Source organism: Elephas maximus, chromosome 6 (genome assembly GCF_024166365.1).
Source record: "Elephas maximus indicus isolate mEleMax1 chromosome 6, mEleMax1 primary haplotype, whole genome shotgun sequence".
NCBI classification, from domain to species: domain Eukaryota; kingdom Metazoa; phylum Chordata; class Mammalia; order Proboscidea; family Elephantidae; genus Elephas; species Elephas maximus.
The window spans coordinates 11106881-11133229 of NC_064824.1; the positions used below are offsets into that span (position 1 = coordinate 11106881).

The 26349-nt window shown below is 39.7% G+C and overlaps 1 protein-coding gene across 1 annotated transcript in view; it reads left to right on the forward strand.

The window, feature by feature from the left end:
- CNTNAP5 (contactin associated protein family member 5) overlaps window positions 1-26349 on the forward strand; it is a 1201383-nt gene that overhangs the window by 996113 nt on the left and 178921 nt on the right. The window contains exons 15-17 of the mRNA XM_049889068.1: window positions 13202-13329; window positions 13506-13676; window positions 20987-21205. Of these exons, the coding sequence (XP_049745025.1) occupies window positions 13202-13329; window positions 13506-13676; window positions 20987-21205 (518 nt within the window). The remainder of the gene's footprint in view (window positions 1-13201; window positions 13330-13505; window positions 13677-20986; window positions 21206-26349) is intronic.

Below are 26349 nucleotides of genomic sequence, written 5' to 3' on the forward strand. Positions count from 1 at the left end.
TGCATTTTGATTTTGATAGTTTTAGGACTTCATACAGACCAAGAGAAATCCACAAGAGTGCCTGTACACAGCCACATAAAGAAAGGAGACATTATTTAGAACACCTTTTTTGCTGAGAACTGGCCAGAACCCTTGGCCAGATGTAGCTGTGCAGTCAGCTCTGAGGATGCTTTGCCAGCTGGGCCTCAGGGCCTTCTCTCCAGGGGTCTCATTTCCACCCCACCTGGTGCTACTTCCATAGCTTACAGTAGTGACAGGGAATAACTACAAAGAAATCCCAATGTCTCTGCAGTTATTCAAAGCTTGGGGTCCTTGTCATTTAAAAATAGAGTTCTATCTTCTTTAGAGATCTGCCTCACTAGGCTTGTTGTGAAAATGCCATGAACTAATGGATGTAATACACTTAAAACCCACAAAACTGTAGCTCTTTTTTGCCTGCAGCACCTTCATTTTCTGAATGTAAAATCTAATGAATCTCTAAGTAATATTTGATTATGTAATGTGATGATGGCATCCTGAATTTTTTACTTATTAACTGTAGAGACTAAACATTTAGCCTTATCTAAGCCTCAGGTTAACTTTTTATTAGGAAAAAAAAGTAATGCCTACAGCTGGGAAGTACTGGCTGAGTTAGCAATAATTTGTGGAAAACACCTAACAGAACTGAAATGTAGTTGGTTCTCAAAAATCTGTTAATGCCATAATTTTTGGTGTTATTTTCTCTGTTTACAATATCTAAATAAACTATAAGAAACAACCTTGACTTATAAAGGTTAAATTAATGTCTAAGTAAAACATTTAAATGTATATGCGATAAAATAAATAACATAACAGAATTAAATAGCATGCCAGCAAACCATAGATAACATTCAAACATCAAACTCTGGTTGACGTAAGAAAATAACAGTCAGGTCCCCTCACCCCAACACAGGGCTGCCCTCTGAATGTTTACTAGTAAAAATCAACATGTAATGGATGGATTTGCCATCAGTAGAAATAAACCAAGAGATTGCTTGTAAATGTGTAACTGAGGAGTTCTGTGGACTCCAGAGCTCCTATCAAGGTGACCCATGTGTAACCTCAGAGAATGCAGGGCTGGAAAATGATTGCAAATTAGTAAACTAAAACCCAATCAATTGAATTGTATCTTGTGTGGAGAACGCCTGTGTGAACAGAATGGGGATGGTCAGTCTGAGACTTACCAAGGACACCTCAAGGACTCAGAGCCAGGTGTTGTTATTCCAAAACTGTCCAGACAGGACGCAGGCTAAACGTGAGAGCTGCTCTCTGTAGGAGCAAGACTAGGGCTGGAGCACAGCAGAGCAAGGGGACTACAGGCAAACATTTTGGTGTTCAAATCTGTGTTCAGATTCTGGCCTCTCCATTCGCTAAGTTTGCACCCTGATAAGTTGCACACCGAACCTTGGTTTTCTCACCCGTACATTGCAGGGAATGATTAAAACGTGTTCACTGGTTGTCCTGAGGATTTGAGGATTAAGTAAGATCATGCATAAAGCATTATTTGAACACTCAAATGGCCAGGAAAAGGCAAGAGACAGTTCCCACAATCAGCTACTGAGACATCAGGTCTCAGCAGAACCCAAGGGTCATCAGTAGATTCTGTATCTAATCCAGACTCTACAGCGTCTCTAACTTTGGATGGTTCCTGCTTGAAAGAACTCCTCACTTGGAAAAGTAATTATGGCCTTAAATATCATTTTATTGCCTGTTCTACTATGTTAAATATCTTGGAATTTAGACTTTACCTATAAGGTATGGAGCCCTGGTGGCACAGTGGTTAAGAGCTCGGCTGCTAAACAAAAGGTCGGCAATTCAAACCACCAGCTGCTCCTTGAAAACCTTATAGGGTCACTATGAGTCAAAATTGACTCAAAGGCAATGGGGGGTGCGGTGGTGTAAGATAAAGAGATTTCTTAAAAGGTTTTAAGCAATTAAGCATGAATCAAGATTTGCATTTTATAAGTAAGTTTCTAGTAATAGTATGGAGAAGTAGGAAAAATGGAGAGACTAGAAGCAGGGAGCCAGTTCAGGGAACCATCACCGAGCCCCAGGCAGATACTGTGAAGGCTCAAAATACAACTGAGGTATGGAGAAAGAGGGGGGCAGTGGCGGTTCAAGGGTAGAATTCTCAATCTCCATGCGGGAGACCAGGTTTCTATTCTCGGCCAGTGTATTTCATTCACAGCCACCATTCATCCGTTAGTGAAACTTTGTATATTGCTATGATGCTGAACAGGTTTCAGTGGCGTTTCCAGACTAAGGTCAACTAGGAAGAAAGTCTTGACAATCTATTTCCAAAAGTCAACCAGTGAAAACCCTATGGATTACGAAGGTCCGATTTGCAACCAATCATGGGGATGGTTCAGGCCGCATTTTCTTTCCATGTGGAAGGGGTCACCATGGAGGGCAACTCAATGGCACCTAACCACGAAAGAGGAGGAGCATTAGGCAGTTGAATAGGAAGACATATAGAAGGTGATTTATTATTCAAGAATGAGAGAGGAAGTGAGAAGGAGGGGCGAAATGAGATTCACAGGGTGCACAAGGGTAAGTCACTCAAAGAGGTGAAAGTAACATAGACAGGTAGGAGAGCCGATTTGGTGGGAAAAGTGAAGAGTGGAGGAGGTTTGGGCCTCCTAGTTTGAGGTGCCTATTAACACCTCAGTCAGTGTTAAAACAAAAGTCATATTAAGCCAATAATAGAAATTGATAGTTTATTTAATATACAATTTGCAAATTGGGGTAACATTTTGACTAGTGAGTCAAAAATGTTCCAAAGACTAAAGAACTTCCAAAAATCCTTGTGCATATAGGCATTCCCATGGAATGAGGCCAGAACAGAGTTTATGTAATAACGATTTACCCTAAAACACGGCTTCTGGTGTGATCTTGGAGCTTCTGTTTCTCAAAACTGAACTGCACACAGATAATTCTTCAAAAGAGCACAATGACTGAGGTGAAATGGTCTTTGCTAAGCTACTTACTAGGCTATTGTTTGGCTTTAAAGATGACTTTAGTAATCCAGTTTTTTTTAAGGCTCAAGCTTCAAAAGAAGATCTCCAGACAATGGCCTGGGTGGGTCAACCCAACTCCATGAACCTCAGAAACCTGGACTTCAGGATAATTAACTTCCATTCTTCACTAGCTACTTGAATTAATCCATGTTTATGGAAAAAACAATGGATATACGTGTATGGAGCACTGGTGGTATTACACTTTAGTGCCAAGCTGCTAACCAAACTGTTGGCAATTTGAACCCACCCAGCTGCTCCCATCAAGATTACAGCCTAGAAAACCCTACGGGGCAGTTCTACTCTGTCACATAGGCTCATTATGAGCCGAAAATTGACTTGATGAAATCTAAGGATGACAACTGTGTGTGTGGGTTTGTGTCAGGAAAGAAGACCACACTTTGAAATGCTACAACAAAATCAAGTAAAATAGGGGTAGACATGTTCCACCGAAATTAACAATTTAGGGAGAAATGTTCCAGTGGAATGGAATGCAAAAATCCTGATTGTGATGGACTGAGGAGGAAAAAGCAGAGGAGGAGGACGAGGTAAGAGAGAAAATGGAGGCAATTCTCTGAAGAAATATGGCTCTGAAGAGAACAGGAGAAAGGGAAGTAACTTGATTTAGACAGAGTTGAGAAAGAGTCTTTTTTTTTTTTTAAGAACTTTAAAAAAATTGTGTGTGTGTGTGTGCTTTAAGTGAAAGTTTACAGTGCAAGTTAGTTTCTCATACAAAAATTTATACACACATTGTTATGTGACCCTAGTTGCTCTCCCTGTAATGTGACAGCACACTCCTCCTTTCCACCCCAGATGCCCCATGTCCATTCAACCAGCTCCTGTCCCTATTGGCCTTCTCATCTCACCTCTAGACAGGAGCTGCCCATTTAGTCTCATGCATCTACTTGAGCTAAGAAGCACTTTCTTCATGAGTGTCATGTCTTATAGTCCAGTCTAATCTTTGTCTGAAGACTTGGCTTCAGGAATGGTTTCAGTTCTGGGCTAACAGAGAGTCTGGGGGCCATGTCTTCCACGGTCCCACCAGTCTTAGTCTGGTCTTTTTACTAGAATTTGAGTTCTGCACCCCACTATTCTTTTGTTCCAGCAGGGACTCTCTGTTCTGTTCCCTGTCAGGGTGGTCATTGGTGGTAGCTGGGTACCATCTAGTTCTTCTGGTCTCAGGCTAATGGAGTCTTTGGTTTATGTGGCCCTTTTTGTCTCTTGGGCTCATATTTTCCTCATGTCTTTGACATTCTTAATTCTCCTTTGCTCCAGGTGGGTTGGGAAAAATTGATTCATCTTAGATGGCTACTCACTAGCTTTTACGACCTCAGACACCACTCACTGAAGTGGGATGCAGAACATTTTTTTAATAAACTTTGTTATGCCAGTTCACCTAGAAGTCCCTTTAAACCATGTTCCCCAGACCCCCACCCCTGCTACTCTGTCCCTTGAAGTGTTTGGTTGTATTCAGGAAACTTCTTAGCTTTTGGTTTAGTCCGGTTGTGCTCACTTCCTCTGTGTTTTATGTTGTCCTTCCTTTTACCTAAGATAATTCTTGTCTACTTTTTTTTTATCTAGTTAGTGAATACTCCTCTGCCTCACTCCTCATCCATGTAACCATCAAAGAATGTTTTCTTCTGTGTTTAAACCTTTTCTTGAGTTCTTATAATGGTGGACTCATACAATAGTTATCCTTTTGTGACTGGCTAATTTCACTCAGCATAATGCTTTCCAGATTCATTCGTGCTATGAGATGTTTTGCAGATTCATCGTTGTTCTTTATCATTGTGTACTATTCCATTTTGTGAATATACCATAATTTGTTTATTCAATTTTCCTTTGATGGGCACCTAGGTTGTTTCCATCTTTTTGCTATTGTGAACAGTGCTGCAATGAACATGTGTGTGCCTATATCTATTTGTGTATTGGCTCTTATTTCTTTAGGATATATTCCAAGGAGTGGAATTGCTGGATTATATGGTAGCTCTATTTTTTAAGTTTTTTAAGGAAGTGCCAAATCAATTTCCAAAGTGGTTGTACCATTTTATATATCCACCAGCAGTGTATAAGTGTTCCAGTCTCTCCACACCCTCTCCAACATTTATTATTTTGTATTTTTTAGATTATTGCTAGCCTTGTTGGGGGGAGATGGTATTTCATTGTAGTTTTGATTTGCATTTCTCTAATGGCTAATGATCATGATGAGCATTTCCTCATGTATCTGTTAGCCACCTGAATGTCTTCTTTGGTGAAGTGTCTGTTGATATCCTTTGCCCATTTTTTAATTGGATTATTTGTCTTTTTGTTGTTGAGGTTTTGCAGTATCGTGTAGATTTTAGAAATTAGCACTTATGGGATTTGTCACAGCCAATTTTTTTTTTCCCAGTCTGTAGATTGTCTTTTTACTCTTTTGGTGAAATCTTTTGATGAGCATAAGTGCTTGATTTTTAGGAGCTCCCAGTTACCTAGTTTCTCTTCTGTTATTCATTCCCCATTAATAATGTTTTGTATTCTGTTTATGCCATGTGTTAGGGCTCCTAGCATTGTCCCTATTTTTTCTTCCATGATCCTTATATTTTTAGATTTTGTATTTAGGTCTTTGATCCATTTTGAGTTAGTTTTTGTGCATAGTTTGATTTATGGATCTTGTTTCTTTTTTTTCTTTTTTTTTTTTTTTGCAGATGGATATCCAGTTATGCCAGCATCAATTGTTAAAGAGACTATCTTTTCCCCAATTAATGGTCTTTGGGCCTTTGTCAAATATCAGCTGCTCATAGTTAGATGAATTTATGTCTGGATTCTCAATTCTGTTCCATTAGTCTATGTATCTGTCATTGTACCTGTATCAGGCTGTTTTGACTACCGTGGTGGTGTAATAGGTTCTAAAATCAGGTATTGTGAGACCAACTACTTTTTTCTTTTTCTTCAGTAATGCTTACTTATCCAGGACCACTTCCCTTTCTATAGGAAGTTGGTGATTTGTTTCTCCATCTTGTTAAAAAATGCCATTGGAATTTGGAACAGGATTGCATTATATCTGTAAATGGCTTTGGGTAGAATAGACATTTTCATAATGTTGAGTGTTACTATCCATGAGCAGGGTATGCTTTTACACTCATGTAAGTCTCTTTTGGTTTCTTGCAGTAGTGTCTTGTAGTTTTCTTTGTATAGTCTTTCAGGTCTCTGGTTAGATTTATTCCTAAGTATTTTACCTTTTGGGGGGCTATTGTAAATGGTGTTGATATGATGATTTCCTCTTTGAAGTTCTGAGAAAGACAGTCTTGAACTTTAAATATTGCAAGCAATAAGAGTTAGGAGAGAGGGAGATGTTGAAGGTACAGGACAAAGACAGAGCTTAACTGAAAGAGAAAGCTGTCTGATCAGGCAGGAGAAGATGATATTCAAACACAGGATAAATCCTCAACCATGGACAAAGGAAGAACTCAAGCCAAGAGGATACGAGTCAGAATAGGTACAGCTGGTTTACCTTTGTGAATACCCATGCCTATTGCTAATTAATGTTGAGTTTATTATAAACCAAACTTTTTCCACTAGGAAAAGAAGAATTACACAGGAATCAATATACAAATAAATATCAGAGAGAGTTGTGCAAAAATATGAAATTATGAGTTCAGAGAAGGAAAAAAGAATGTAGAATGGTTGGTGATGTTTTTAAGGAAGAACTACATTTCAATTTTGTGAAATATGGATAATTGTAGGACAGGAACAATTGATTTGCTCAGAAAAATTAGAGATTATATTTGGGAGTCATCAGCTTCTAAGGGATGTTGAGTCACATGTCTGTCCTATACAATCCAATAATTTTTACTTTTATTCTCCTTGCTTCCTCAATTCTATGCCTCCACTGATCTGCAAGGGGATCTTTTATGACACTACTTTCTTTCATATCCAAAACATGTTCAGCAAATTATGCCTCCTACCATCATCTGTGGTAATTGATTTTTTAAAATCAATTCTACACCACAATCTCTTGAGGATCATTTTAATTTCTTAATAGTAAAGTGACATTGGGTAAACTTTGGCTGTGTTCATGTACCAAGATTTGATTTTATCTTCTTACATCTATCTGAGAAGACTCCTAGGACTGGGAATTTCAACAACACTTGTTGAGTCCCTCCTGTGTGCTAGCCAATGTCTTAGCTGTTTTACATACATTATCTACTTTGATCTTTATAACAATATCCAATTAGTATGATTATCCCAGTTTGAGAGATGAAAGAGAGGCCCAGAATAACCTCACAGAAATAGCTCTGCTGTGGAGGCACACGAATCCAGCCCATGTCTGACTGGCTCCAATGGTAATGCTTTCCCATGACAGCATGTCACTTCCCAACTATACTTGCAAGGGCCTTGTACATCGTTCCAAAGAAAGTCAAAGCTCTTAAAGAGCTAGAATTTGGAAAGGCAGATTCAAACAAAAGAGAAAGAAAAGCAAGATGGTGTGCAGAAAGTTAAACCTATTCCTACCACTAGGCACCACCATGATTTGCATCATTTCTAATGGCTAAAATCTTCCACCTCAAATGGTATAATCATCGTTTTAAAATATTTTGATCATACCTGGCACTCACAAATTGAATTAAACCCAATCTTATTCTCAGTGTGATCCTAAGGGCTCATGTAAATGTGCAAGGTCCCGAGAATGCCCAGGTGAGGAGCTGACTTCATGTAGGATGAACACAGTTGTTAGATGGGGTTCATTGACCTGCACAATGTAGATCCCACTACACTTTTTTTTTTTTTTTAATTTATTGCCAGCATTTAAAAACTGAATTTTACATTCATATTCCAGTCTGGCCAACTGGTCCTACATTCACCACTGGCATAATGACCTGTTGCTAATGGATACTGCTACCCCCTTTTAGGCAGGACATGTGCTCTCTGCAACTTTCTATTTTTCCTCCCTGACACTGAAACTGTGAGTCAGGTATCGTTTATCATCTCACATCAAACTAGCTTCTCTCATTTTTATTACCTGCTTGACCCCTGTAGGCATTTGAGTTTGTATCTGCTGCTTTAAACAACTTTGAAGAGGAGTTCACTTTTTCTTTTTTAAAGTTTTTAGATTAAAAGTATTCTTGGTAACATGCCTTGCTTTGTCAGACTAAATATGAAGTTTTTTACTCTGCTATTTGGAAGCGATTTTTATTCTTAGAGTGCTGTTTGTATGTCCCAGTACTTTGCCACAAGGACAATAAATTGACATAGACAAGATGCCATTGTGTATAAGTGAGGCAGCAGTTAGCCTTGATGGACAGACTTGAGAATCTACCATTTTTACCTTGACAATGAAAATGGAGAGCAATAAGGTCGTGCAGAAATACAGAGTTTCTTCACGGTGAGAGATTGGGGTTTGGTCTTCTTTCCAGTTCTGTTTCTCAGATTTGCTTTAAAATTTTCTTTTTGAAAAGATATTGGAATGTAGATTCACAGTTTATTCTGTTAGATACTTTATGTCTAACATTCAAAGATGTGCTTTCAAATAGAAATGAAGCCCTGTCTCAGATCCTTTGGATGGCCTTTAACAGAGGAACTCCAATGATAGATACTGGATGACGCACTGTTTACGTTTTTGGTCAATACAGTTAGGAGTATGTATGCAGGTGAATATTTGATTCATTTATACACAAAATGAATCAGTATGTTTGTGTGTGTGTTTCCCCAAATATCATGAGCTGGATACCAAATGTTAAAATTTAATTTTCAACAATGTGATGTGGTACTGTGAGATCTCCAGTAAAAGAATCATAGCTGCATGTGTAATTGACTCACCTGAAACTTGAGAATTGTTAGGAACAAAGATGAAAACTAAAATAAAAGCCACTACTACCATTTTAAAGCATTTACCATAGATTAGGTAACACACTAAATGATTGCCCATATAATCTCATTTAATCCTCTCAGCAACCCTGTGATGTACGTGGTGATGTTTCCCACGTTTTAAACCTGAGCATGCTGAGGATATCAGAAATGAAATTATTAGCACAAGCTAACACGGTTAGGAACTATGGACCTGGGATTCCAGAACAATCTGTGTTATTCTAATACTGTGGCCTTGGAGCACTTTATCATGCGGCTTGAGTCTTTACTATGCTACCTCAATAATTTGAGATATTATTTTCTTTGTCTATACGCCCAGAGCTGTAAATGACATCCTAATATATAATGAAATATAATATTGATTTTGAGTATTTCTTGGGTGTATCATTAACTTCTTTGTGGCTATGGGAGAGAACCAATACTTAATCTGCTCTTTTATGTTCTTGTTATCAAATTGTTGCATCAGAGTACACTATAACCTGAATAAGGATACGTGATACTGTGACACCCTATTACCATGGACAGGCTAGATCCATCCTGTGCCTAACAAGGCAGGGTGGGGAGTTGGCTCACTCATGTGCAGTTCTCAGATTGCCTCACACTGATTCAGTTCAGCTCAGTTCAACATATATTTATTTGGTGTCTTCTAAATTTTTTTTAAAACTAGACATTGGATAGATAACTGGGGATGCCAAAAATATGAGTTGGTTCCTGTGCCCTCTGCTGTATTATTTTAAACCAAAAAACCAAACCATTTCCATCACGTTGATTCTGATTCATAGTGACCCTTAGCTACATAATATCTCTGAGCATCACTTTTCTCATTTGAAAATGGGGCTAGTGACACCTGATGCGTGTGTCATTGTCTTAGTTTTCTAGTGCTGCTATAATAGAAATACCACAAGTGGATGTCTTTAACAAACAGAAATTTATTCTGTTACAGTCTAGGAGGCTAGAAGTCTAAATGCAGGGTGCCAGTTCCAGGAGAAAGCTTTCTCTCTGTGTCAGCTCTGGAGGAAGGTCCTCGCATCATCCTTCCCCGGTCTAGGAGCTTCTTAGTGCAGGGGCCCCAAGTTCAAAGAATGCACTCTCCTCCTGGCTCTGCTTTCTCGGTGGTTGGAGGTCCTCATCTCTCTGCTTGCTTCTCTCTCCTTTTATCTCCTGTAAAATAAAAGGTGATGTAGGCCACACCCCAGGTAAACTCCTTACATTGGATCAGAGCTGTGATTGGAGTAAGGGTATTGCATCGATGGCAGTGGTTAATCCTCTTTAACATAACCTAATCTTGCCTCATTAACCACAGACAGAGTTTAGGATTTACAGCCACACAGTACTCGAAATCATGACCTAGCCAAGTTGACACATAGTTTTGAGGGACACAATTCAAACCGCAACAATCCACCCTTTGGTCCCCCCAAATTTATGTCCTTGCCACATGTAAAACACATTCACCCCATCATATCATCCTGAAAGTCTTAAATCAACTCCAAGTCCAAAATTTCATCTTCTGCAAAATTCCTCTTCATGTGTGAAATCTGGAATACAATTGTCTGCTTCCAAAACACAGCGGTGGAACAGACACAAGGTAGACAATTCTGTTACAAATAGGAGAAATTGGAGGGAAAGAAGAGATAACAGGCATGAAGCAAGTCAGCACAACACATTATATTAGCTCTCAGTTCTTGAAAATAATCCTCTGTTCTCTGAAACCATTTAGGCAATGGCACAGCCCTCCAGACTCTGGGTGTTGGCCACCCTCTCCGGATGCTGGGTGGAGGTCACTGGACCCTGGGCTTCAGCTTCACATTCCAAGCCCACTGGAAGAGCAGCTCTGCTGCCTTGCATTTGGGTAGCCCCATTCTCCTAGGTCATCTGAGTGCCAACCCTACCCCCTCAGTCCCAGCAGGCCCCATTCTTCTGCCCCTTGGGCTGGGTAGCCCTGCTCCCTCAGCTTTGGGCAGCGGGTCTGGCCCCATACCCCTGGCACTCATGAAAGGCAGTCCCGCACTCCAGAACTGAGTTGGTAAAGATCTGACTTTTTGAAACCTAGTAGACTGTGGCCCCACCCTTTGAGACCCAGCAGGCTGTGGTTCTACCCTTTAAACCCCAGAGGTTGTTGCCCTACCCTTTGAGACTGAGGCAGCTCTGCTTCCTATGTTCCTTGTCAATTCAGCTTCTGCTTCCTTGGCCTCTAGGTCCCTTGGGCCTTTGAACCGGTGCAGCATCTGCCCTGCTCAAGCTAGTGTTCCAAAGCTCTTTAGCTCTACCAGTAAGTACCTGGAGGTTCTCCCACTCTGCCAGTAAACCTCAGCTGGAAGGCACGCAGCTCTCTTGCTCTGTGGGTCTGTAAGACTACCTCCACCAATAAGTGCACAGAGGCACCCCACTCTGCCAGGATGCCTCCTGCCCAAAGGCTCTCAGCTTTCTTGCTCAATGGGTCGGCTCCTGCACCATCTTGTGCTGGTCTCCTGGTTCTGCTGCTATTGTTTCTCTGCTGCCGCTTCTCACCATCTGCACTGTCTCCATTGTTAAGGCTCTCTTCACTTCTTTCTGAGTCCTCACCAGAATTTTCTGACTTCCATAATTCCACCAACAGCCTCTTCAAGGCAATTTATTCTCGCACAGTCTAGGAGGCTAGAAGTCCAAATTCAGGGTGCCAGCTCCAGGGGAAGGCTTTTTCTCCCTGTTAGTTCTGGAGCAAGGTCCTTGTCATCAATCTTCCTCTGGTCTCGGAGCTTCTCAGTGCAGGGACCCTGGGTTCAAAAGAGACACTCTGTTTCTAGCTCTGCTTTCTTGGTGGTAGTTGGTCCCCATCTCTCTACTCGCTTCTCTCTTCTTTTATCTCTTGTAAAATAAAAGATGATGCAGTCCACACCTCAGGGAAACTCTCCTTACATTGGATCAGTGCTGTGACCTGAGTAAAGGTGTCGCATCTCACCTTAATCCTCTTTAACGTAACCTAGTCTTGCCTTATTAACCACAGGCAGAGATTAGGATTTACAACACATAGGAAAATTACATCAGGTCACAAAATGGAGGACAGCTACACAATACTGGGAATCATGGCCTAGCCAGTTGACACATATTTTGGGGGGACACAATTCAATCCTCAACGGTCATCCATGGGTATTGTATGGAAAAAAAAAATATATATATATGTGTGTGTGTGTGTGTGTATATATATATATATATATATAGGAAACCCTGGTGGCATAGTAGTTAAGTGCTATGACTGCTAACCAAAAGGTCAGCAATTTGAATCCACCAGGTGCTCCTTGGAAACTCTATGGGGGAGTTCTACTGTGTCCTATAGGGTCGCTATGAGTCAGAATCGACTCAACGGCACTGGGGTTTATATATATATATATGAAACCCATTGTCTTCAAGTCGATTCCGACTCATAGCGACTCTATAGGACAGAGTAGAACTGCCCCATGAAGTTTTCAAGGAGCGCCTGGTGGATTCTACCTGCTGACCTTTTGGTTGGCAGCTATAGGACTCAAGTGTGTGTGTGTGTGTGTGTGTGTGTGTGTATGCATCCTAATATTTTCTGGCTCAAAGTAGTTATTCATTTGATGCCTGTGTCTTACCTCTAAATTTTGTTCTCAGCAGAATGGTATGGTCCTTACTATAATTCTAAAAACACAAGTTAAAAAGATGGAAAAACAATGGTTTAACCATACCTGTGTTTAACTTTTCTGTCAAAAGGGGACTAGTCAATTCTCTACTTGCATAACTAACAAAAACAAAGACAGGATCATTATCTACACTGGATCTTTAAAGGCAGAATGGAATGAAAAATAAAGTAACAAACGAGTAACGCTAAAGACGTGTTTTTACCTAAAGTTAAAAGGTGATGAGAAATATCTAAAGCTGATTAAAACCTGTTGGCAGGTGGCTGAAACAAGCCCGTAGGGTGATTTCAAGTGGGATTTGCAATACCTACTTCACATTAGTTACTGAGACAGCCAACCTCTTTATGGAAAAGAGAGGGAGGGTTTAATCTCAAAATAGTGAGCAGGCGGGGTGGCCTTAGACACGACAAGGCAGCAGTAGTCCCTGTAAACTGTCCGTGTTTCCTAGAGACACATTCAAGGAAGATGTAAAATCCACTTGTTTTTAGAAGCTGGCCATGGGGTTTGTAATTGGCATTCAGCCTTTCTTTCACACATCCTTGTGAGATGAAAGGCCTTCTGTTAGCCCCTCCCAGCCTCTGGCCTGCAACCATATTCAAATCAGTTTTAAAAAGAAGGGTTTTGGTAAATGAGTCCGCAGGATATCCCCATTCTGTCCTTTTTCTCCCCCTTGAATTTTATGTTTTGCAGGACAAATGATACTGGCTTTCTTTCCTTCAAAGACCACTTGCCTGTCACTCAGATAGTTATCACTGATACCAACAGATCAAACTCAGAAGCTGCTTGGAGAATTGGTCCCTTGCGTTGCTATGGCGACCGTGAGTACTAAATTGAAAAAAGCTTTCTCTCTGCATTACACAAGCACAAGATGCTTTTGCTCCCTTATCCCTTTCCCTGCAGTGTGCCCCAGTCTTGAAATTATTCACATGCCCAGTGCTTTCCTATACCCCGTTCCAAAAGAATGAACCATGCTTAAGGATTTTCTCATTTGCAGGACACTTCTGGAATGCGGTCTCATTTTATACAGAAGCCTCTTACCTCCACTTTCCAACCTTCCATGCGGAATTCAGTGCTGACATTTCCTTCTTTTTTAAAACCACGGCTTTATCTGGAGTTTTCCTAGAAAACCTTGGCATTAAAGACTTCATCCGACTTGAAATAAGCTGTAAGTTCTCTCATTTATGAATTTAACGTAACTAGTCAAAAAAAAAAATTTTTTTTTTTTTTTTTAGTCAAGAGAACACGTTTTTGTCTTTAACACCAAAAATTAGTGGCTGTTATCAGTTCAATCTCACTGAGCATCCATAAAAGTAGAAGTGATCATTTCTAAAGTACCTTTTTCATGCATTATCCTTTATTATCACCTATCAGTGTTAAGTCAGTCATTCCCTCTTCAAAACAGTGTGTTCCAAAAATTCCCGTAGATGCTTATTATAATGCCCATTATCTGACCCATAGGTATTTCTTACATCTGACTCTAAGATTTTCTGCCATGGGATTTTTTTTCATTACAATTCCCATGGAAAGCTGAAAGGCTTATCATTGCACATTCTATTCCTATTCGATGGTTATGGGTTTTTCTATTGTACATTTGTGCTAAAAGTAACTTCCTGACTTACTTCTCACCACTGGGAATACATGACTACCCAGTCAGAATTCCCATGGTTTCCCAATTCCCTCCACCATGAACCATGACCTACCTAGGGAACCTGAATCCCAGACTGGATCATCTTTTAACACTCCTTCCCCTTTGTACAAACTAAATTCAGTGATAATCATGAAGTGAAATAAAAAATAATAATAGAAAAGCAGGCATAATAATTTTGTATTATTAAACTTTGTACATAAAATATGTATTTTATGCCAATGAAATATATTTTAGTTTAAAAAACGAAAGCCAATTTAATGGATTAATACTTGTTTTTTTTTTTTAATTACATTAATACAGTTTTTTTTTTTAATGTAAAACACATACCTACATATTGGTCTGTTTCAGGAATAATAACAACACTACATTTTCTGTTCCTGAGCCTTAACGTCAGTATATTTGTTAATGGTTTACATCAAAATTGATGTTTTTCTTTGCATGTTCACGTTCAAAAGAGAGTGTGGTCACATGTGTCTGTCTTCTCTCATATTGATCAAAAGTGCTTTTATTAATTTTAACTTTGTAAAGTTTTTTTCACATGAAATAACAGATATACAAGCAGCAAAGGTTTCAAACAGAGGAATCTGCTTGGTAGAGAGTCATAAAAAATCAATTTCACAATTAATTCCTGAAAATGCAATACTAGCTATGTCTTTTTATCAGGACCAATTCTACATACTTTCAAATGTCTTTGAAATTAAAAACTTTCCACTAAGGTATTTTCACCAGAAAATTCATTGTGAATTTCTTTATTTGGTAAAAACAGCTCCTAAAGGATTGGAATTACTTCAGCTGTCTTCTGGTATGATGTGTATCTCCAACCCCTGTGATACAATCCCGTTGCCTCTTCTGTTGCTGTCCAGTCAATTCTGACTCATAATGACTCTATACATTCATGCATTTAACGTAGATTTGGGTTAAAAAACGACAGCACAGTGATTGTATAAGGAAAAAACAAAAATCTGCACTTGAGTTCTAACTCTTCACGACATACGTATTTGAGTCTGCATGTTCAGTGGCCAAGGCTGTATCTGGAGTTCTCTTTATGAACTTCCCTGTAGAATATAGTATTCACTGAAAAAGGCAGTGTGTTCATTTGGAACTTGCACATACATTACTAAAGCTTAAAAGAAACAGGAACCTCAGCATGTGTTAGTACTCAGGCTAACAAAAGTTGTTGTTTGGTATAGGAGTGGCGTAGGTATACCACTCTTCGGGACTGTTTAGAAGTGCTTGTGTGTGGTGATGATAAAAACCCATCTGCTTTTGGTCACTTTTGTTGTTGTGTTTAGATCCTCTACATTCAGTGCACTAGTTGGCTTATAACACGCTGACTGCTCCCATTGCTTTGCCGGTGTCAGTCCCCTAACCATGAAGAGCCCTGCCTGTCATTAGGTGCCCATCTATCAGTGTTTAAATAGGTATTTTTGTATAGTCTGAGAAAGGCATTTGACCATATTACAGTAATGATGAGACTGCATGAAATACCCTTGAAAGGATGAGTAACGTCTTAGCAACAGGGTCTTGGAAATTTGAGAGCTCCAGGAAAGGAGCCAAAAGCTCCAACTGGAGGGGATAGTTGATGGCGTTTGTGTAAGTTTCCTGCAAATCATCAAGCAGCTAAGTGATTCTTTTGCACTTACAGCACAATACATACAAGGAAAAAGATCCCCTTAATTAGCAGTCTTAACCTCCTTTTACTCCAACAATTTAGGCTACTAATGGGAGGAAGCTCTGTGGCTGTGGTATGAAACAGGATCCCTCATTCCTAACTTGGCCAGGCTCAAAAGATGTGAACTTGAGTGCCAACTAATTCATAATAGGAACTTAATAACCTCAATGAAAACGTAATAAATTCAGGCCCTGTTGCCTTTTGATTCATTAAAGAAGTGGTAAATGTCATGGTATATTATCACAAGGTAATGAGCAATGATTGAACACTAATTACATGTCAATGTTCAATTTGTGTGTACTTTTTTTTTTTTATGGTACTGTATTTTGTTCTCAGGGTTGTACAGAAAATGTTTTTAATGTAGGTTGTCATTAAATTTGACAAAAATTTAAAATCCATTGATGCAATTTTTTGCTGTTCACTTTTATCAACAGATTGAAGAACATACACTTTTCAAAACAAGACAAAAAGTTATGAGAAATTAAAAGTGAAAGGCTTTATATTTCCCACATTTTGTGTTGTTAAAAGTAATCAAAATTTGAAGATAAAGTTTATTCTGAGCAGTTATTCTGTATGCATATAGGGAGACCATGTTGATTCCAGAAAAAGCACATGGCTCAAAGAAGCAAGAACCAAGGTAAATGAATCTTACAAAGAGAAGAGGGAGATGTATAGAAGATCAACCACTGGGCAAACTTGAAATGATTGATCAAACCCTGCCCTCCCCCTTTACTGAGATCAGCTGATGTCAGGTTACTTCTGTCCTGACTGCTAATAATTTGGCCCTCCACTCACCCCCATGAGACTTTCGGAATTTAAATTAGGAGGTAATGGTTTGAGGACTATCCTTTTCTAGCAGGATAAGACACATTTACATTGCTGAAGAGCAGTTTCTGTCAGGCTTTTGCAGTTTGGGTCAGGCTTTTTATGGTTAATATTTGGTTTTATGGATAAGAAAAACCTTAAAATCAAAGTAAGATGTCTGTTATTAATTTCCTGTCCAACATTATTATTATTATTATTATCTAAATGGAAAGGAAAGCCCTGGTGGTGTAGTGGTTAAGTGCTACAGCTGCTAACCAAAGGGTCGGCAGTTTGAATCCGCCAGGCGCTCCTTGGAAACTCTTTGGGGCAGTTCTACTCTGTCCTATAGGGTCGCTATGAGTCGGAATCAACTCGACGGCACTGGGTTTTAAATGGAAACACGAAGATCAAATGGGTGGGTGTCTTGTGTTCCTCATCAACAGCTACATTCGTACTGTCTTTGAGGCAGATGAGATTTTTGCCCTCAAGGGCTCATAGCAAGAAATCCCTGCAGATTAGCTACTTGGAAAGGAAATGGCCTTTTAACAAATGCAGTGGCTCAGAATAGATTTCTCTCCCATCCTCAAGGAGTATTTCTCTATAACTATCTGAGCAGCAGCTTCCAAAGTTGGTACATCCAATTTTTGGACAGGGACCAACAGGTTTCCATGAATTTTTCAATCCATTTTCTTCTGGGTCACTTCCAACTAACACATTTGGAATTTGTAGCCTTGGGATTAGTCAGTGTTCTGTGAGAGGGAAGACACTTCTCTGTGTCCTCAAGTCTTAGTGGATGTGTTTCCAATGAAACTGAGTAAAATTTTAACTATTTTGACAATTATCTCTCAAAGGCTGTACAAATAGTAGAAGAAAAGAGGAAGGAGAAGGAAGCAGCTTCTGAGAGCCAGTATGGCCTAGTGAGAAGAGTCTAGATTTCAGAGTCATACTCTAATTGTGAGACATCTTGGGCAAGTTCTTCACCCCTCTAGTAATTATTTATGTAAAATGGAATTGATAATGCCCATATATCAATGAAAAACCCTGCTGGTGTAGTGGTTAAGGGCTACGGCTGATAACCTAAAGGTCTACAGCTGCTCACCAAAAGGTCTACAGTTCGAATATACCAGACGTTCCTTGGAAACCCTGCGGGGCAGCTCTACTCTGTCTTATAGGGTTGCTATGAGTCGGAATGGACTTGAGGGCAACAGGTTTTTTTTTAATAGGGTTTCCAAAGACAGGCTGGTGGATTTCAATTGCCGACCTTTTGTTTAACAGCCAAGCACTTAACCACTGCACCACCAGGGCTCTGTGTATTTAGTTGGCTGCAACTCACAGACAGCCCAGTCTCAGCCAGCAGGCCCAATGATGGTACTGGGGCATGTGACTGAAAGTCTTAAGGTGGAACTGTCGAGAGGTTGAGGTGATGCTGTAGCTTGATCATGAACCATATGTGAGTAGGTATTTGTCAGATGGTGGGAAAGTTGAGGCCAGAATGTGAACCTATTATAGAGCCAGTGGTGTAAGGGGCTATCTGCCTTCCAATCCAGGGCAACTGGATTATATCCACCACCTCCGGCACGTTCCTCACACTCAATTCCTCCACACACAGAGTCGCTAAGTGATGTTGGATGTATCATTCATTAACTTACACTTTATTTGTTCAGTTGGTTCCAGCCACGCTTATTACATATTTTAGCTTTGACTATCCCAACAGGACTTCAGACTTTTTGAGGTTGGGGGCTATGTCATAGAAGAGGGGTTTAAAATGCAAGATCTGGAGCCATATCACCTGGATTCAAATCCAGACTCTGCCCCATCTAGGTTGGGACAACTTGCTTCACTCTCTGTCTCAGTTTTCTCATCTGTAAAATATTAATTGTATTAAGGGTATGGTGAGACTGAGTTGTTTCATTAAAAAAAAGAAAAGAAAAAAGGTTAGAATAGGGCCTAGCTTATAATAAGTCCTCAATAAATATTAGCAATTATTATTGTATTTCATGAATTCTTCCCTAGTTCTTTGAGGAGTAGTTCGAACATGTTGTTGTTATTAGGTATTGTCAAGTTGACCGCACGTGACAGAGTAGAATTGCTCCATAGGGTTTCCTAGGCTGTAATCTTTACGCGCAAATCTCCAGGTCATTCTCCTGTGCTGCTCCTGGGTATGTTGGAACTTCCAGCCTTTCCATTAGGAGTCGAGTGCTTAACCACTGTACTACCAGTGCTCCTAGTTTGAACATAAAAAAAAAAAATTTTTTTTGTTTGAACATAGTAGATATTTAATAGTTACTTGAGTAAAAAGCAATAAAAAAGATTTTCCAAGGATCCTAATATCTTGCTATATAACTAAAAAATAGCTAAAGAAAACTGCAAAGTTGCACTTATTACGCACAAGGTATTCAAGAGCTAATGAATAAACGTTTGAGTTTGAGGAGAGCTTCCCGTGTGCAAGGCTAGATGCTGGGTATACAAGAACTGAGGGACTTGAAGCAGTATCCATCAGGAGTTTGCATACTAGTTGCGGAGACAGTCAGGAAACAGATCATTAAGCATCAGGAGATAAATGATGGAGCAGAGGTAAGCACAAACAGGAAACCTAACCCCCTGGCAGGCTTAACAGTGGTGCAGGCCAGCCCTCCACAGGGGTGTGCCTCTGAGTGCAGCTTCTCATCCACAAAAACAGGCTGGCAAGAAAGCTTTTAGCAAGTTGTTATCATCTCTCCCCCAAATGCTTACCAGTCTTCGCTCTGTGTTCTGCAGAGAGAAATAAACTTGAGGCCCTGTTGTCTCTCAGTATGTGCTTGTTTGATGTAGAGATGTATAGGGTTGCAAGGTGGCATCCATAGCCCAAATAAGAATCAGGAGGAGCTCTGGGGCCACCTTCATACTTCATCTACCCTTTAATTGATCCCACCCAACTTGTTCTCTTCAATTCTCTTTCCCTTAAAGGCAAAGCCACTTTACCTGCCTTGATGACATGTGTAGTTAAGAGCAAACTCCTGGTACTGAGTGCATACTATGCTCCAGGCAGTTGCAGGGCCTCCATCTCACTGCTTTTCCTTAAAGTCATGGCTCATGCTCACCAGAAAGCACAACAGTTCAAGCTGAGAGTCACTGAATTTCTGTACATTGGGTGCTTCTTATACCAAAGATGACTTTCCGTTAGGGTTTACAGGCTAGGGAGTGGTGTTTGATCTTTGGCATCTCTGATAATTCAGACCTGGTAGTTGATGACTTTCCCAAATAACCATGTCCTGTTTTTTTGTTTGTTTGTTTTGTTTTGAGATGGGGTGTAATTGCAAGGTGCTGAAAGGAAAAAGAAGGTCTGGCATGAAAACTCCAGTTACTCGAAGGAAACTGTCTTCTCCTCAACCTCAATTTATAATTAGCCTCTTTACTTTCTTCAGTCTTAGAAAGGGCTTATATAACAATGGAACATTACAGGAAGATATACTCACTAGTACAAGATAGTGAAAAATTCTGCCTTTGAGTCAGATTCTACTTAGTATCTATCTGGGAAACCATGAGCAAGTTACTTATACTTCTTTGAATTTGAGTTTTCTGACCCTTAAATGTGAGTAAAAAAAAAAAATTCCATTCTCACAGGCTTGTTTTGAGGGTTAAAATGAAAGACTCTACAGCCAGTTCTTAGCACAGAGCTAGTCACAGGGTTAATTGTAGTTTACTGTGCTACTACTTCTCTCTCTCTCTTAGTCACCACACCATTATCATGGTCATCAGTTTACTTCTGGCTGACTGCCACCTGGGTTCCTTGATAGTCATGTTATTACAGAAATGCGGAAGGATTTGAGGAACTAGCCCAGTCTAGGCCTGAGGTTTGGTTAGATCCTGAGTACTACCACTTACAGCTGTGTCACCTTGGGCAAGGCACTTAAACTCCTTGAGCTTCTTTTTTATTTTTTGTTTTGGATCATGAGACTAGCACTAATGTTTGCACGTACTGATGAAATAACATGGGCAACCATGCTAGGCTTCCCTGAGTGTGAGTGGAGCTACTTAATTAAGTCCATGTCTACAGGGAGCCAGGACACAGCTGAAGCCAGTGGAGATGTAGAGAACCCACACCCTCAGCATGGAGTGTCTTTATCAGATCAGCAGGAGCAGCTCAGGTCCCTATTCTCCTTCCTATAGAGACCAACTGGGCAAAAAAATAAAACAAATCTTGAGATTTAGTAGACCCTCCATATTTGGTAGTTGTTACTGTTCGTTTCGATGCTGCAGGGGTTTTAGCTGAAGTCAGTCATTTCTCCCATTCATTCAGGATGTGCCTGGACACTCAGTCCACTGAGAACTCCCTTCTTCATCCTGCTTTCTGTTTTCCTTTTGGTTTCAGCTCCTTCTGAGATCACTTTTTCCATCGATGTCGGGAACGGCCCTGTAGAGCTTGTAGTCCAGTCTCCTTCTCTTCTGAATGACAACCAATGGCATTATGTCCGGGCTGAGAGGAACCTCAAGGAGACCTCGCTCCAGGTGGACAGCCTCCCGAGGCGGGTCAGGGAGACTTCGGAGGAGGGCCATTTCCGACTGCAGCTCAACAGCCAGTTGTTTGTAGGTAGGCACTTCACAAGGCCACAGTGTTACCAGGCCAAGGAAAGTAGCTTTTTTTTTTTTTTTTAATTTTGGGCTTGCGGAATGATTAAAATATGTCATAAAGCATTTAAAATCATAAATTTTCATAAATTCTGTCTTTCGGGCTTCAACAGCTACAGCCTTAGCATATTTTGCAGTGGTCTCAGGTTCTTTTTATATCTGTCCTCTTCTTATGTGTTAACTTTCAGACCTCCAGAAACCCCTGTTGTTTGTCATCCTTGTGATCAAAATCTCCTCTTAGGAAAAGGATGTATCAGTCATTTACACCTTAATTGGTGTACTCTAAGACAGTGAACGACTCTTCCTAGAGATACTCGTCTCCTGATTATAACTGATAACAGCACAATGAAATATGTTGTGTCATCCCGAAGGGATTTCAATCATCAGTGTTATGGTGAGGGAAGAAGTATTCCTTCTAAACCAGGGGCTGTTTTGATACTCCCTGAATCAGTGATACCACTTAGGTGGCTGTGGTACTGTTTGCATGGAGAAGCAATCTTGCTTACCAACAGATATCTCTCTACTGGCTGTTCCCCAGGAGAACTGGAATTGTCCTTCAATATGTTGTTCGTCTGAACCAGCTGTGGAAAGACTCAGACACCACCCACTGAGTCATGCTTTCATTCATTCCACAAATAATTATTCGGAGCCTAAGACAGGCTAGGTGCTTGGTTGGATGGTTGAGGTTAGGCTCACAGTCCTAGGGGTGTGTGTGTGTGTGTGTGTGTGTGTGTGTGAGATAAGAAGGCAGGGGATATTGGGCAGGGGTTCTCTCTTTAGCGCTTGAGCCTTAGCTTTATTTAGACTAGCACCATTTTATCTCCCTTGTCATAATTCCTGCGGTTTGGTAAGCACAAGAGATTGTCTCTCTCTGTGTGTGTGTGTGTGTGTGTGTGTGTGTGTGTGTATTGAGAAAGAGAAGTCAGCCACATTAGACATTAGTCATGGTAGGAAAGGCCAGCTTTATACGTTTAACTTAGAAAGACTTTTTGAAAGTGGGTTGAACAGGGCTTGTAAAATTTAAAAATACGAAAAGAGAGCTTTAAGTGTTAGGGATAAAAAAATATATATCATAATATTATTAAAGCCAAGAGGCTGCTTTTATATGAAATTTGAAGTTCAGATGCTCAAACAGTGATGTAGGTAATTGTCAAGATTTAGCAATCTACCTAGATTTAACGCTCCTTCCTTATTTGTTTTTACCAGACTCATAGTACATACCTTCACTGCTAATAATGAAATGCCATCAACAATCAATAGGTGTTTCTTACTTGCTTCATTTAAATTTGAGTTTGTACAAATTTTAACTCTTAGGAGAGTAGCTACTGACAGCATCCTAGCTAAAGAAAAGTAGTAACAAACTATGAGAACGTCATATTTTCTCTTCTTAACATAAACTATTTCTGTCTTCATTAGTCACATTTTACACATCTAGCAGAAGCTAAAATATAAGTGATTAAAAGCATTTTATGATTACAAGGCATTTGCTTAATTAATAACACATATAAGTGATAGGATTTACTATTAAAATATTTTTTAAATTTATATTGCTGTTTTAATTCCGTTTAAACATAGCACTTTACTTCTCTGAGGAAGCTTGCTAGTCATCAAGATTTAAAACCTTTTTTCAGTGAAATCAGTTCAGGTATTTGCGATTTTCATAAATAATGTTCCATGCCAAAGTTTAATGTATCTTCAGGTAGTCTTTATGAATCCTTCTGCCTGAAGGGTGTATATAAAGATGGAATAATTTTTTTTATCCTTTCACATAAATTTCATGTAGCTATGAAATTATCATATGGCCTGAATATATGATAAACTTCATGCCAGTCAAAAGGGAAAAGAGGCAGCTGCATTTCATAGCGGGTTTTTCTCTCCAGACATTGCAGTTAAATTGATCATAAATGCCATGAATTGTAAGATCCTGTCAATGGATCTGGAGAAGATAGCTCGTTGGTGTTGTAGCCAAGGTTAGCTGCGCCAAGAGCACCTTCTTCTATTGTTTCTCTTCAATAAGTCCCATCTCAGATGTTACTCTGCTTTATTGAATTTGTCTTAACGTACTTGAAGAAGAAGAAAAAATACTTTTGGAGGTCATTTTAGTCTGGTGGTTTGAATCTTGTTGTTTAGCATTCAACAATATCCCCATGTAGAAATACCAGGTGGCTAACAAAGTCCCAACATTTCCATTTTCTGTAATCCCAATTGTTAAAAGAACAAAATAAAACAGCTCTGGTTAACTATAGCAGTCAAAATGAAAAACTGCATTCTCTATCATTCAGAAATTTAGAGACACTGGGTATTTGTATTTTCTAGACAGAAAGTGTATACTTTACTGGGATAGACTGAGTGTGGTGTTACTTAAATATTGATTCGGATGTGTTTGTCTAGATACCTTTGGCCATTGAAAGATCTTTCAGTTAAAACATAGAGCATTGTTCAACATCACAATCACTTGCATCGCTGCTGTGTCCATGAGTGTTCCCTGAGTGTGAGAAACAGGTTGAATTTTATAGAATAAGATGAACCCTTAAGCACTAATTCTGTCATTGGGCTAATACATGACTCAATGCCTGCTGGATTCCCAGAATCAATATTTGAACTTCAGGCTACTTTAACACTGTAATAATTAGGGATATTGGTGACCACGCAGTTTCACTGGTCACATTTCCGTAACATAGTTGGAGGAATTGCAGTAATATATAGCTTCTGAAATGCATGCTGGATGCCTGTGGCAGACTCTTACTTTGCTTTTCTCTACTGAAGTGCCTGCCAATATGAGGATGAGGTAAGAGAAATCTAAGCACTAGCACCTTCCCATTCCTGCAAGTGAAGAGACCTGAGTATGTATCCCAAGTCAGCTTCCAACAGGCCATGTGGCCTTGGTAGACAAATAGCCTAAGTGCACTCATTGCTTCGCTGCAGTGCAGAATCTGAGTAACTGATACATCATGATTTGATGTATCTCCCCATGACCATATGTATATGACAGCATTGAAAATGTCTCCTCCCCACATCTGACATAACATCCTTACAAATATGCTAAAATCATAAAATCCGAATCAATATTTAAGTTAACACCACACTCAGTCTATCCCAGTAAAGTATACACTTTCTGTCTAGGAAATACAAATACCCAGTGTCTCTAAATTTCTGAATGATAGAGAACGCAGTTTTTCATTTTGACTGCTATAGTTAACCAGAGCTGTTTTATTTGTTTATCAAATGTTGTGAAGATGTGAGCCTGTGAGTCTCATTTTTGTGTGACTTTAGTAGGTCCCCCTTACTTTTCTTGCTTTTATGAGTCCGTTTTTCTTGGCTCAGCTTTACTATTTTTGTCAAAATAACTGAAGTCACTTCCAGTTGACAATTGGAAGAGTACTTACCTTGACTGGATAAATCATAACACTTGAAGGGAACCCGAAAAATCCTGCTCCTGCTTCCAGGCTAGTCAGGAATGGCCATTTTTCTTTTCAGGTGAGGTTGATTAGGCTCAGCCAGGTCAGTGGCGAAGCCAGGAAAGGTAGCGTGAGGGCTTAGCATTCACACTAACACTGTGCTCTGGTGAGCCACAAACTCACGGTCTGCAGCATAATGCCAAGACTCAGATGAGCTGTCTCAGTTTCTCTGTGGACCACTAACATACATTTTATCCTGATGTATGCCTCATGAGGACAGCTTTGCTAAAGCAAGACAGTAGAATTTCCCACAGATGGCACAAACAGTAACGCGCTTGGTAGCTAAATGAGAGGTCAGCAGCTCAAGCTCACCCAGAGACACGTTGGGAGAAAGGCCTGGTGATCTACTTCCAAAAATCACCCATTAGAAACCCTGTAGAGCACAGTTCCACTCTGACACTCACAGGGTTGCCAGTAGTCTGGAGTCAATCCGACAGCAACTGGTTTGGTTTTGGTTTAATGGTGTCTCATTTCATAGCCTAGGAAAAGGTATACATTTTTTTCACATAAAAAAATTGGAAAGTCACCTTTTAGTATATTTATTACATAAAGCCAGTGGGCCCTGAATGCTAATTAGCATTGTGTCAATGGTAAAAAAAAAAAAACACGAAGTGGAGAAATAATTATCTTGTTAACATCACATATATTCCTACCTATAATGTCTAATTTACTAAAAATTTAATTTTTTGAAATTAAGTAATGTGTCAAGTATACTTGACTCATTTTGCTTAGAAATATTTTAACATAAGTTTTCTGATTCCATAATAATTAAATAAGTGAGCTTGTTTTTATCCGTTTCTGAAGTTGACAAAAAGCCTTGGGACACCAGCCAGCAAGTGCCAGGAGTGTTTTTCTTCATTTCTATATGGCGGTCACCTCACGAGAGCACCACAAAGCCACTCCACAAATGTTTTTGAATGGAAAAAAAAAAAAATCACCTGGCTCCTCATGTATTTTCCTTCCTCAACACCACCAGCCCAACAAAAAGATGCCTAGAGCCTGAAAGTATTTTAAAAGAACGTTGGTTCAATATTCATATTCAGAAAGGTGAACAATTAAAGCACCTCTCCAGCAAAATGCTGCCTCTTCTTAAAATGGTTGACATTTGATAATTTAAACCTTTCCAATAGCCCATTTTAATGTTTTGTGCCCCCTGATATTCAAGTGGAGCCCTCTTGGCATAGTGATTAAGAGCTTGGCTGCTTACCAAAAGGTCAGCAGTTCAAATACACCAGCCGCTCCTTGGAAACCCTGTGAGGCAGTTCTACTTTGTCCCATAGGGTTACTATGATTCGGAATCGACTTGATGACAACAGGTTTTTGAGATTCAGGAAACTTTTTTTTTTTTTTTCATTATTTTTTCAGTGTTCATCTACAATCTCTTCTGCTTTAACTGAAGCTCATTTCATCATATACAGGTTTCCACCAGATTAATAATGGGCAACTGAGGCAGAACAAAGAGCTTCCTTATTTGGTTTGATTTTTTTTTCCCCCTGCCATTGGCACAACATATCACAAGTCATACCATGGGTTTTCAAGGAAAGTGGCCTATGGCATCGTTTTCTCATGCAGGCCAAAGAAATAAGCCCTGAGATTCAGATAGCACAAAACTCAATGTTAGAAGCAATAATTCTGAGTTTCCTGGCAC